Below are 13,954 nucleotides of genomic sequence, written 5' to 3'. Positions count from 1 at the left end.
GCTGAGGAGACAAATTGTTGAATAAAGTCGTTATTTTTGTTTTCTTTGCATACAAAAAGTATTCTCGTAGCTTTATAACATTACGGTTGAACCCCTGATGTCGCATGGATTATTTTAACGATCTCCTTGCTACGTTTCTGAGCCTTGATCGTGTTAGGATCCTTGCTGTCTATCGAGGGTCAGAGAGCTCTCGGATTTCATCAAAAATATCTTGATTTGTGTTCCGAAGATGAACGAAGGTCTTATGGGTTTGGAACGACACGAGGGTGAGTAATTAATGACAGAATTAAATTTTTTGGGTGAACTATCCCTTTAATACTGCCATGTCACTTATGCTCATCACATCGGTCACATCACATTTCGTAAGTCAGCATAGTTTGTCAGTAACGTAGCAAAATTAAATGTTTCTGCAGTTCAATAGACGGCAGTGCGGTGGTGGCTTGAGTCTGTTGAATAGTGATTTAACGCTACGTTGTCACCTAGTTGATGAGACTTAATGCTATAAAGTAAATAATGTCCCTGTCTTTTACTTTCACATTGAGCTTATCATACTTAGTATGATTTCGGCAATGCAGAAAATGCGAACGGAATCCAGTCATAAAAACGGAATTTACTGTATAACGTATTTGTCATGTGTTTATGTATATATATATATATATATATACAGTGGGGCAAAAAAGTATTTAGTCGGCCACCAATTGTGCAAGTTCTCCCACTTAAAAAGATGAGAGAGGCCTGTAATTTTCATCATAGGTATACCTCAACTATGAGAGACAAAATATATATATATATATATATATATATATATATATATATAAAATCTGTTTATGTATATAATGTATTCTATATACAGTACCAGTCAAAAGTTTGGACATACTAATGGGAAGTATGTCTAGACTTTAGACTGATACTGTACAATAATATACACAAAAAATATCGGCCGATATACCGATATCACAGTTTTTTACTCCCTAATATCGGGATTGGCCCCCAAAAACCCATATCGGTTGGGCTCTACAAATAACTTTCTTTATTTGCCTTAGGCTGTTGTGATCTGGCATGTTTGACTGATCATGTGGGTTTAGTTTGAAGTCCTGATGTTATTCCAGGCGATCAGTGCCATGCAGTTTGGACTAACACTTGCTTGAACACAAACCCAGTGTTAATTCATACCGGTACCTGGCTGCCTCTCCTCAGGAGGCCGGAAACGGCGCCGGCGGCTGCGATTGCGCCGCTGTGGTTTAGCTTCAGCATCATCTACAAGAGACCGGTGGAAAGCCTAACCTTAAATACTGACAGCCGTTTTGGAAAAAGCCATTTGAGCTCTTCGCAGTTTGTGGAATTTCTCTCAATGTTATTATTCCCAACTAAAAGTAGTCAATAAAAATCTAAAAATTTATGAACATTTGAATCTGCAACTAAATATTAGGGATGGTCGATTTTTCCGATTTTATCGATTAATTCGAATGTAAAAAAAAAAAAAAAAAAAAGATTTTAATTTTGAGCCATATCGCCCAGCCCTACTATATATTGTTAAATATTTTGCGCAATCATTGTAAAAAATAAAAAAAAAATTATAAATTAATTTTTTGATGAATAGAAAGTCACTTGTGTTATGATGAGGAGAGAATGTGTTCCTGCAGAATATTCTACCTCTTCGCGGTTGACACTATTTACGTAGATTGTTCAGTTTGTACTTTTTTCTGTACTATTATTTATAATTTGATTATAAATAAACCTCAAACAGCTACAATTTGTGTCCTGTATTTGTTTCTAGACTTTATTTTAGACCGCAAGTATCCTGCAGCTTTTGTGCTCACCGAGGCCGTTCTCGCTGAGGGAGGCGTTGTCGGACTCGCTCATGCCGTCCATGACTGTGGTGTCTTCATCTGTGCGGCGACGACGGGAGCGTTTGCGGCGGTTGGTGTTCATCTGGGAGTCACTGGCATCCGTGTCAGCCGTCTGATCCGTCTCGGTGTTGTCCAACAGACTGTATGGGTTTCTATCTGGATCTTTCAGGACTGACATGAAAGACAAGAACTAAAATAAGTATTTACTGGGCAATGCAACATGCAAGAACAAAAAAATAAAAATAAATACAGAGCAACTAGATTTTAAAACATTTTTGAAAGTGCTTGCCTGTGTACAAATTTTATATATTTTTTTAAATAATTTAGTAAATTTGATTTTAAAATACAGATGCTATCAAATACTAAATGTTTCATTTTGATAAAACGATTTAAAAAAAATTACTTTATAAAATACTGCTTTGAAACGATAAAATATACTATATACTCATCCAATATGCACAGACATATTCAAACATTACAAAGCCCCATTCATCACGTGGAAGAAAAAAAATAATAAAAGGTTACCGTGGCTACAAACTAAGAATTCCTTCTCTCAACTTATCAATTTCTAGAAACTTTTTATATTAACATGTTTCTTCAATTTAGTTAAATTGTTACCACAACATAACTTAACCTCTTTTAAGGTAAACCGTGGCTATGTTGTACTATTTTTAGATCCACAATAAACTAACTAAAACGAAGGGCTACATTTTTAAATCATGGCCATAAGTCATATTTTTTCTCCTCCATGAAACATAAATCTTAGGGGCTTATGATTTCTACGATGCCAAAAATGCAGATGTAAAGTCTTTAATACAATAATAATATACCCTGTAATTATACCCTGTAAAATATTTTTATTTTTTACCTTGAAGAAATAAAAGACAGAAGTATATTACTATAGTACAGAAAATACTATAGTGAAATAGTACAGTCTCAATATTTTTTTTAAACAAAGGAATATCAAACAATTTTTCATTCATGTTTTAATTTAAACACTAAACCTCTGTTGCGCCAAAAAAAAAATAATAATAATTTGATTACCACTGATTTTGATAATACATTTGTATTGAATTGTGAAACAGAATTTAAAGAAATAAAACAATTCAATTTCTCAAAAAAATGAAAATTTCATATAGCATTTAAATCAGTCAATTGTTAAATAGTTTAAAGAAATTTTTCGATTAGACATGGTCTCTGATTGTTAGAATTTAACAAAATCATTAAAATGGAGTCCAGAATAAAATAAAAAGAGACCGCAGAACTTAGAAGGAAAATAACATGGAATTTGGGACAAAATAAAACAGATTTCATAAAGTCCTAAAATCTGTGCTGGTGAATAAAACGTGTTCCCGATAAAGGGCTGAAGGGAGCCAGGATACCTGAGCTAATGGAGCTGGACGCCCCTCTTCCTGAGCCACGGCCTCTGCCCCCGGGTCCTCCACGTCCCCGGCCCCGGCCTTCTCCCGCTCTCCTCCTGCTGTCCCTCTGCTGTCTGGGGTTGCGCTCGGGCTCCTCTCCTGCCATGGACCAGTCGCTCAGCTCTTCCTTGCGCTCAGAGTCGGTCTCCGAGGTGTACGAGTGCTCGGAGTTAGTGCCTGTGCAGGAAAAATATTTTATATACGATGTCATATACATTAGTGGTCAACCGATATATCGGCCGATATTTTACATTTTTTAATTATCTGCAAAATGCTTTTTCCTGATTGGCTGATATGTCAAACGGATATTTCATAATTTGGAAGAATAGTCAGGCCAATTTTCAAAAGGAATTGCAAATTGTATTTTCAACTGCATTGGACGCATAAATTGTGACATAACCTTTACGCAATCGCAAATCTTGCATTACCGTCTGCGTTTGCATTTTTGCTTGAATGCTCTGAATGTTCCCAGTTTTTTTTTTTTAATGGCACTCAGAGCTCTTATTCTCAGAGGTTCACACAAAGCGACAGATTTGAAACCAGAAGCCCTACCGTAGCCGGACGTGTACCCGGGCCCCCGGCGGCCGCGGCCCCTGCTGGTGTAGAAGCGGTTGATATGGGTGTTGGATGTGCTCTCTTCAGTGGCGTAGCCCTTGTCCTTATCGGCGGGTCGGTTTGGGACGGGCCTGTAGCCCATCCCGATCTGACGCAGCTGCTCGTCAATCTGCAGCCGCTCCAGTCGCAGCTGTTCCACCTCCTGCGCAACACAAACAAGAGCTTGAGTTTCTCAAACACATCAGTGGCCTTCTAGCACCACGGCTGCTGGGGTTCTGATACTCACGTTTAGGTAAGCAATATGGTACTCCAGTAGGACCTGTACATTGCTGATACTCTCCTTTGTACCAACAAATGTAAATGGCACCATTCCCTATTAAAAACAAAGAATAAAATGCATTATTGGATGCGTTTATATATATATATATAAAAAAAAAAATGTTTGGTGCTACTTTCAGGTGTCTTACTTCCTGTCGGGGGAGTTTGTTGTCATTGTCGCCTTCGATGCGCACTCTCACCACACCAGCTTTATCCACTATCTCCTGGATAACCTTGCCATTTTTTCCGATAACCTTCCCTACAAAGAGAAAATGTGACAAATGATCTGTTAACATCAGTTTGGCAGGTAAAGTCAAAAAATTATTTTAATGCTTTTGTGTAAATATTTACAGTTTCTTACAAAATGATCACTTTCCCACCTCATATTATAAGTTTTGCGAATGAACTCCTGTTGCAAATTAAATTAATTTAGATAATTTAAATTAGAAATTAAATTAAACATTTTTGAAATTTAAACTTTAAAATAGACTTAAATTAGAATTTTGCTTTGGCAACTAACTGAAATAAGTTTGTTGAAATATTAAAATTAATAAAATAAAAATAAATGAATGAATGCCTAAAAAAAAGGTCATAAAAATAAAGCTACAATAAAACAAAATATAAATATCATACGAAAAACTAATAATATAAAAAAATATATAAATAGTTTTGGGAAGTATTATTAATTTATCCTGTTGCGAAAAATTTCCTGTAGCACTAAAATGATGTTACTGTTAAACAAAAAAATATATAGAAATGAAGTAAATAAATATAATATGAAAAACTTTACTAATAAAAAAAGAATAAGTAGAAATTTTGCCTTGGCAACTAACTGAAATATGTTTGTTGAAATATTAAAATGACTAAACTTGAAAAAAACATTTGCTAAAACTTTTTTTTTAACTCTAATTAAAATGAAAACCGAAATATAAAATAAAGCTAATTAAAAGTAAATTTACATTTACATTTACATTTAGTCATTTAGCAGACGCTTTTATCCAAAGCGACTTACAATTGGGGGATACATAATGCGATTCTTCTTAAAGAGGCAAACAGACACAAGAAGTGGTTGTAATACCAAGTTCTTAGACATTGTTCAAATAAGTACAAGCTAGAAAGAGAAGGAATAAATAAAGAGAGAGATACTTTTTTTTTTTGATGAAGTCAAGTAGCTTCGAAAGAGATGAGTTTTCAGCTAAATAATGCTAAAATAAGCTAAATCTTTTACATTTGACTTTATACAAACAGTTTCTAAATGAAAAAATACATACCAACAAGATTGCGAGGAATCTGCACCGAATCTTCCAGAAACTCTAGATAATTCCTTGCTTTCTGTACGGCCTCCACAGTCTGCAAAGCAACATTGAAGAATAAACTGTATCCATTACAGAGGAGCTGTATAATGTAACAACAGTGTGCACAGGAAGCTGACGCACCTCTCCGTAAACCCGGAAGGTTCCCGTCTCCTCGTCCAGCTCGATGGCGGTCACTCCCGGCACCTTTCTGGCTTGCTGAATGTTACTGCCGTGGCTCCCGATGGCAAGACCCATGAGGTCCTCTCTCACAGTGAACTCGTCCTGAAACGCCGAGGCCAACTGCTTCGTACTCTACAAACACAGAGATTTTCACATTTCAACCCTGGGTTAATACTCTCTGAGCTGCAAACCAGACGGAGAGAGCTGACTTACCTTTAGGGCTCTCCTCTACTAAGGATTTTTCTGGTCGACTAGTAGTCGTTCATTTGAAGCATTAGTCGACTAATCGCACGTTTATTAATAAACCATTAAAATCATTATAATGAGCCTTTAATTGCCTACATAGCCTAATAAGCACTCAAGCACACGCATAAAGCTTGCCACAGCACACCGCCAGAAGTAATGATTATGAATGTGTCAGTGAAAAACAGTAAGGAGACTGCATTAACATTTTAATAATTTGCTAAACTACTGCTTTCTTTGTTTTCAGTTTCAGAGATGAAGTCGGCGACACTGACTCGACATCTCCGCAGTAGTGATGCACCTGTCTGCATGTTTCATACGGATTACATAATCTGAGAATTTGTTTTTCATTTGAATTGCACGCATAAAGCTTGCCACAGCACACCGCCAGAAGTAATGATTATGAATGTGTCAGTGAAAAACAGTAAGGAGACTGCATTAACATTTTAATAATTTGCTAAACTACTGCTTTCTTTGTTTTCAGTTTCAGAGATGAAGTCGGCGACACTGACTCGACATCTCCGCAGTAGTGATGCACCTGTCTGCATGTTTCATACGGATTACATAATCTGAGAATTAGTTTTTCATTTGAATTGGTTTATTTGAAAGTAGACATTTCACTCTCTATAGATATATTTTTATTATCTGTAAGGCAAGTATACAAGGAGCTTTGCGCTCAAGTTCACAGAGACTGAGACGGCAGAAGGTGCATCCTGATTGCTTTCATTATTTGACAAAAGCACGGTATTGTGCTCACACAAATACACACATAAATAAACGTAGAGTATTTACAGATTCAAAAGATCTATTACATTTATCTGTATGACCAAAAATGAGGGATTATTTTAAGAGCAAGTGAGCGAACCGGCGCCTCCATCTGTCCTGCAGTGTGCGCTGTTTAGCTTCCACACTTGAACAGTGCACATTTCTCTAGGTTAACATTAGATTGAGCGGCCATGTAAAGTTGCTAATACTTACATATTTCACATGACAAGCCATATTTGAGGTTGATGAATGATAGGCGAGCATTTGGATGTCCTGCCCGATGTACTGTATTACCATAAACTAGCCGTTAATGATCTGTCTGTTTTAGATTGAGCGGCCATGTAAAGTTGCTAATACTTACATATTTCACATGACAAGCCATATTTGAGGTTGATGAATGATAGACGAGCATTTGGATGTCCTGCCCGATGTACTGTATTACCATAAACTAGCCGTTAATGATCTGTCTGTCACGGACTGCGTGACCTGGTCTGTGGATTGTTTAGTTTTTTTCCTGCGACTAATAACATTTTGGCCGACCAAGCTTCTAATGGTCGACTAACAATTAGTCGACTATTAGGGGGCAGCCCTGCTTACCTCCAGATGTTTGGTGGCCTCCTCGTTCCGGGACATGAGCAGGAGTTTGGTGCGGATGCTGCGTAAATGCATGTCACTCAGCAGGAAGACGCGCTTGACGGTGGATTCGTTCATGGACTGGTGGTGTTGGGGAACATCATATGGATCAAGATTTTGTCATGTTTAAACCTACTAACAGAAGTGCAGAGGTTAACTGGGACTCACCAATACAGTCAGTTCACTTTGCTCCGGGCTGTAAACAATCCGAATGGCTCCGACCGCCTTTTTGAAATCCTTGTGGGCTTGTTCGTTCTCACATCTAACATGGGCAAAGAAGAAATTAGTTCATGGTTTTCACTCAGGAAACAATGAGAGAGGATCAGGAAATGACCTCACCCACAAGGCTATGGCTCTAACAGCCATTTTTTAAAGTCCCCCTGTAGTCAAATATTGTATCCCTTAAAACTTATCTTTGATCATCAAAATGACATATTTAAATGTTTTTTCTTGTGAAAATAATTTTCTCATGCCTTAAAATAGCTTGAATGCAACTACACCCTTGCCTCATTTACTACACGTGGATCTATGAATATGCTAATTAGTCCCGCCTCCACTCAGTCACACCAGCCAGCGCCTCCTGATCCTCTGAACTGTAGCAACCGCAAAACAATGGCATACACTGATAAAACTATGTTTTTACTAGTGGACAACTACAGTGAATACTGTAACATTCATTAAAGTTACTTACTTGACGATGTTGTGTCCTAAAATGCCTTGAAGACTCGAATGCAGCCATTTGTGATTGTTAATTCACACCCGCGAGCATACGAGTGTAAAGTGCAGACGCTGCTGCGGGAGAGGTGCGTCTGACTCCGGGCTACTTTTACACTGTTGCCACAGGTTATAATGCAAGTTAGCGGTTCTAAATTCACAGCTTCATGGGTTTTGTGCTGGTATTGGTATATTTTGCATGCTAGTGAATGTGATAGGAATCGATCCTTTGACGTGATTGGTTATTGGTTTGTGACGTAGCAAACCAAGGGCTGTTTCAAACCATATTTCTGGGTCAGCCTTTGGGAAACTACAGTTTTAAGGAGAAAATACACAGCAAAGGTGTTGATTAATAGATTGGCGTATGGTTTGTCTAAAAGCATATTAAAAACACCACATAGACAAATAAACAACATAAAAAACTTGATTTTCACTACAGGGGGACTTTAACGGACGCAGGTAGAAAATCTTACAAAAACTTTACAAAATATTATAATAAGAAAAATGCTTCAAAGATAAAGATTTTTTTTTTATATTTATGATCTAATAAATTTATGATCATTCTTATTAAATATGTGAAATTGTGAGTAAATTATACAAGTACATGTGTGTGTTTATATATAAAAATATGGAAAAGTTAATAAAATACAAAAAAAAGATATACTAATATATATATATAAAAACTTTCTTTTTAGGAAGACTTGAAAATAACAAACAAAAAAAACAACTAAAACTTAAGTACAAATAAATTTAACCTAAACAGAAACTACATTATGAGAAAATATAAAAAGAAAAGCTAATTCAAACATTCACAAGTGTATTTCCAAATTCAAATAATTTAGTTTTAAAATATTTATATTGAGTTTTAATATTTAATTTTTATGTAAAATATTTTATATTACTTTTATATTTATTTTTAATATATTGTATTACCTTTTTTTTTTTTTTTTTTTTTTTTTTTTTTTTAAAGAAAACCGGAAAACAACGGCACATAAATAAAAACTAAAACTGGACTAAAAACAAATGAAACCAAAATAGCAGCTAATCCAAAATATCAATAAAAACTATAATAGAATTTAAACAACAATAATAAAATAATAATCCAAAACTTATGAGATGAAAAAACTAAAAACACCAAATACAAGTGCCAGCTTCTATTCTGTTTAGATATTAATAATATAAGCAGTTATTTATTTGTATTGCCATGTCAGCATCTAAGGCTATCTTCATGACAAGAACTGAGTTTTTGTTTAGATATTATATAAATATTTTATATAATATAAAATATATTATAAATAAATAGTACAAAAATTAACATCCCAGGATGCACCTCATGAAGTATGATTTAGTTGTGACTGTCTAAATTCTTACTTGTATTAATAACAGTGATGTTTGTGTCCAAACGCCCCATACTGAGGCCTGTACTCACGCTGCTCTGAGATCCTCTGGCACAGGAACGCTGCACTTAAAGAATGTGTTCTTCGTCACAGCTTCATTGCGGTTGACGGGGCGGAGACGCTCGAACGTCACAATCTCGTTGTAGGTTGCGTCACAGGCGGCGTACTCGATAACATAGAACTGCAGGAAACAAAAGTGAAAGTGAACTCCGAGCTCTTCTGGAGAAACAGAAAGTTTGGGCGCGTCACACTCACGTCTCCTTTCATCATGCGCACTTTAGCCAGCCACCAGCCGCAGGGCTCCTGCTCGTTCGCTCTGGAGTAAATCTGAACACAGAACAACACGCGTTAAGAGCTTCTAGTAGTAGTAGTAGTAGTAGCATATTTTTATTTAATGCCACGTCAGCATCTTAGGCTATTTTCATGGCAAAAACTATTTAAAAAATAAAAGTATAACAAATACAATAAAAACCAGCAAAAAAGCAAACACAAGTTAAGATTTTTTACATTAACGTATGATAAAAATTCTACGACTTTTTCTGGCAAAATTATACTAAATAACTCTAAGTGAGTTCACTTCATAAAAGAGTTTTTAAAAGCTTCTAGCTAGGAAAGGCTGCGCAATACTAATAAAATAAACGTATATTTCACATTTCACCTCCACTTCTTCTCCTTCGGTGATCTCCTTTTTGCCGTCAGCAGGAGGTGGTAGCCGCACATCGCTGAAGGGAACTTGTCTTTCAGGTTGCCAGCTGAGAAAATCATTTTCATATAATGACGCTCATCCACCAAAGCTCGTTTCAAAAGCATTAATGTCCTGATTGGAAACTAGCTTCTACTCACTTATTTTCGAACGAAACGGAGAGAGAGTCGTCGTGAACGTCTTTGACAAAGCCCTGGAATAATGAGATGTAGTATTAGTTATCAAAATAAATGTAAACAAGTACGTCAACCGATAGCATGATTTGTTAAAAAAGGAAATTTTGTTAAAAACTGTATCCACCAATGCTATCATTATTATACAAGTTGTGAATTTGCTGCGTGAAGCGGGGTTACTATCATTAACTAAAACTATTACGATTATCTTGAATTTAAATAAAGCTGAAATCAAATAAAGTATAAATATTAGGCATAAAAATAATAAATACATGCATTAATAAAAGCGTCATCAAGTGTGAAGGGGGTCGCACACCGGACGAGAAGCGCAGCGCCGCGCCACGTCTTTAAAATTCGAACACATTGTTTTCTATGAGAGTACGCACACTGGCGGCGCCATTCAGCATCTCTCTGCGGCACCCAGCTACGACTCAGGACGCAGTTCAAATTACTGCCGCACCATCTGCATAGTTTTATATTAAATAACATCATATTTGTCTCAAATCGTTGTTAATACATTATACCAAGATACCACTTCTTCAAAATACTACATACATTAGTTTTACAGCTTGAATAAAATGTAAACATATAGAATTAAATGTATAATAAACTTAGTCCTTTTAATCTTTTATTTTTCTCTTGAGACATTTTTACATACGCAAAATATTACAGTATTGGCCTATGTAACATAGTTGCCTAGACAACAGATACAACAAAATAATAACAGACTTATCATAACACAGATTATTTTCACTGATTAACGTTCAAAACTCAGCTATTATCAATTAAAATAATATATTTAAAATAATAATAAATGAAGTTAAAACCCACCCATCTTGCAGCTCAGAACTTGATTCGAAATTGAGCTTGCGCGTATAGAATGTGCGCGTCCGGTGTGCGATACCTCGAGTTGTCCTAGACGGGGCGCTGCGCTTCTCGTCCGGTGTACGACCCCCTTGAGTGAGAATCCACTAATGCTACATTTTCTACATTTACTCTAAATACTAAATTTTCTGTGAAAACAGTGCTAGCTAAACATTTTTGTTAATTGAAATAAAGCTCAAATTAAACGTAATTATTAGACACAAAACTGAACAAAAATTCTAGTTCAAACTTAAGTGAAAATTAACTGAAATTAAGCTTTAAAAAAGTAATATAAAGTATACTGAAAGCCAATTCAAAATTAGCAACGAAAACAATGATAATATTTAAAAAATACTAAAATAACACTTATCCAAAAGTTACAAGATTAAAAAGATTAAGCACCACAGAATAAACTTTTTTAAAAATTGTAGGCCTGGTTTCACAGACAGTGCTCAGACTAAGCCAGGATTAGTCCATAGTTCAATTAGGACATTTAAGTCATTTTTATAAAAGTGCTTTAGAAAAAAAACACATTACTGGTGAGCATCTTGAGACAAAACAACGGCACTGATATACAGTATTTTAAGCTCAATCAGTGCAAGTTTCTTTCAGTTGAAACAGCTCAGACTTACATTTTAGTCTGGGACTAGGCTTAAGCCTCGTCTGTGAAACCGGGGGATAATATATTATAAAACACATTTAAAAGATGTTATATAAAATACTAACACTGTAGTCTTGTCCGTCACTAAATAATAGTTTTCCCAGCCGAATGCACACGAGAACAATATGAAGTGTGATATATGAGCTCGTTTATATGAAGTGTGAAATATATGAAATGTTTCAAAAAGGGGTATTATTTTGTTCAGTGTGCTCAATCAAATAATTAAATCAATTAGTTATTATATAAGAATACCCTGTTGAAAAAAACCAACATATGCTGGTTAGGTATGTTTTGACGCGGGGATGCTGGTTTATGCTGGTCCTTTTGCTGGTTTGTGCTGGTCCTTTGCCAGCACATGACCAGCATAAACCAGCTTAAACCAGCATCAAAACATACCTAACCAGCATATGCTGGTTTTTTCAACAGGGTAAACTGATATTTCAATACTAGGCCATCAGCACTGCCTCTCAATGCCAACTGACTCCAAAATGGAAGTTGGTATCTCCTAAACCTCATCTCAAAATAGACCGGCGTTGAAATATCTGCCGCGCTGAATGACAGCTGCAGATGGAAACTGAACAGCTGACGTGCACTGACATAAGCCTGAGATGGAGATGGAATAACAACTTCAATTAGACATCCCAACTGGCCCTTGTGTTTATGAATATATAGCCCACTCTGCGTAGAAAGCTATATATTCATGCATGATGTATAGAGGAAGTACTACACAATACCAAACTTCAGACACATTAATTGGACATTTCTTGAGAGAATCAAAATCTGGTCTGGGAACACATCTGATCATTTCTGACCACACCTTAAATTATGAATATGAGCTTCCTGACGTCTTTTTAGCTCAACTGAAACCACATATCAGTCTCACTTGCTCAACTAAACAGCTTGTTTTAATTATAAACGCTTCTGAATAGTAAATAGGTTATTATGAGCTTCACTATAACGATTGTAAAACCAACGAATATGACCGATAGCATGTTTGTAATGAGCAACAATGCCCAATTACTGGCCTTTATTTTAGTATTGAAGTATTATTAGCTTTTATCTAAACATTCATTGTGGTTCTGTTCAAATAAATCGTTGAAAAGCGACATAACTGAATAATAACCAACTTAACGTTAGCAGATAAACAAACTGAAACCAAAAGTAAGCTATTCTGACCTTGAAACTCGTTTTCTCCTAATGCAAACCACTTTTGTATTTCTAGTCGAGGTTAAATAAACGTTAGCACTGAATTAAGTAATGTTTTCTTATTTAAATATCATCCTCACGCAGCTGCTAACCGGCTAACAGCCAGAGTCGAGCAGTATTTAAACGCGTCAAATGTACATGATATGGCTCGTTTTTCTATATTTTATTGAAGGTTTTATCACCCTCGCTGTCTTAAGAGACACATGCGTGTGTGTATAGTAAAAGAGAACGGAGTAAAATCGTGTATTTACCTTATAATAAGCTCCATTGGAGCCACGGACCTCCACCGTCAGTTCCTCCATGTTGAGCGCGAAGAGCATGCTGGGTAAAGTTCTAGAACTCTACAGGGCTCAGCAGTGAACCCTGAGGAACTCCTTCATACTACATACAGTACTTGAGATGAGGTGTAGTAAAGAAGTATAAACAAACGCATTTGAACAGTACTTCTTTTTTCTTCACTTAACTCAAGTATAAATGGTTCTGTTGACTTCTACGTTCACTACATTTTGAAACGGTTTCAAACTGCTTAAATGATTCATTTGATTTGTTCCGTGAATCGCCAATCTGAATCAATGTAACAGAGTTATGGGTAATCCGAACAAAATACACTTAAACTTAAGCCTGTGTTTTGGATATAAATTCATTTGATCATTTTTAATGTATCTTTTTTAAACGGCTTAAACATTATGGTCATTGTGAAAGGCATATTAAGTTAGTAATTTTCATTGAACATAAGAACACAGTTCATATTTGTCATATTTAGCAGATACTAACAAGTTAATACGGTTTAAATCTAAAATCTTAAAACGTGTTAATCAGTGACTAGAAAATATCTGATAACACTTGTCAAATTCATTTAATTTAAAGTTTAGTTAAATTAACACTCACATTTCTTTAAACATATACTGCAAAGTTTATGTGTGGCACATGCATAAAAAGAAAAACAAAGTATATAACAATGAAACAATTGCTAAGA

General features: G+C 35.7%; 1 protein-coding gene across 1 annotated transcript in view; it reads right to left on the bottom strand.

Moving 5' to 3' along the window:
- The window catches only part of LOC107570030 (fragile X mental retardation syndrome-related protein 1-like), a 15,442-nt gene extending 2,119 nt beyond the window's left edge, over nucleotides 1–13,323 (bottom strand). The window contains exons 1-15 of the mRNA XM_016256223.1: nucleotides 13,230–13,323; nucleotides 10,215–10,267; nucleotides 10,030–10,123; nucleotides 9,627–9,698; nucleotides 9,404–9,552; nucleotides 7,429–7,522; nucleotides 7,225–7,341; nucleotides 5,581–5,751; nucleotides 5,416–5,494; nucleotides 4,294–4,403; nucleotides 4,113–4,199; nucleotides 3,824–4,028; nucleotides 3,233–3,448; nucleotides 1,821–2,021; nucleotides 1,180–1,257 (exon numbers count right to left, since the gene is read on the bottom strand). Coding sequence (XP_016111709.1) covers nucleotides 1,180–1,257; nucleotides 1,821–2,021; nucleotides 3,233–3,448; nucleotides 3,824–4,028; nucleotides 4,113–4,199; nucleotides 4,294–4,403; nucleotides 5,416–5,494; nucleotides 5,581–5,751; nucleotides 7,225–7,341; nucleotides 7,429–7,522; nucleotides 9,404–9,552; nucleotides 9,627–9,698; nucleotides 10,030–10,123; nucleotides 10,215–10,267; nucleotides 13,230–13,298 — 1,795 coding nt within the window. The 5' untranslated portion in view covers nucleotides 13,299–13,323. The remainder of the gene's footprint in view (nucleotides 1–1,179; nucleotides 1,258–1,820; nucleotides 2,022–3,232; nucleotides 3,449–3,823; nucleotides 4,029–4,112; nucleotides 4,200–4,293; nucleotides 4,404–5,415; nucleotides 5,495–5,580; nucleotides 5,752–7,224; nucleotides 7,342–7,428; nucleotides 7,523–9,403; nucleotides 9,553–9,626; nucleotides 9,699–10,029; nucleotides 10,124–10,214; nucleotides 10,268–13,229) is intronic.
- Between the last annotated feature and the right edge of the window lie 631 nt (nucleotides 13,324–13,954).

The sequence above is a fragment of the Sinocyclocheilus grahami genome, unplaced genomic scaffold, assembly GCF_001515645.1.
Source record: "Sinocyclocheilus grahami isolate Dianchi unplaced genomic scaffold, SAMN03320097.WGS_v1.1 scaffold1407.1, whole genome shotgun sequence".
Lineage (NCBI taxonomy): Eukaryota > Metazoa > Chordata > Actinopteri > Cypriniformes > Cyprinidae > Sinocyclocheilus > Sinocyclocheilus grahami.
The sequence above is the reverse complement of the archived record's forward strand: the minus strand, read 5'-3'. Positions and strand labels throughout refer to the sequence as shown.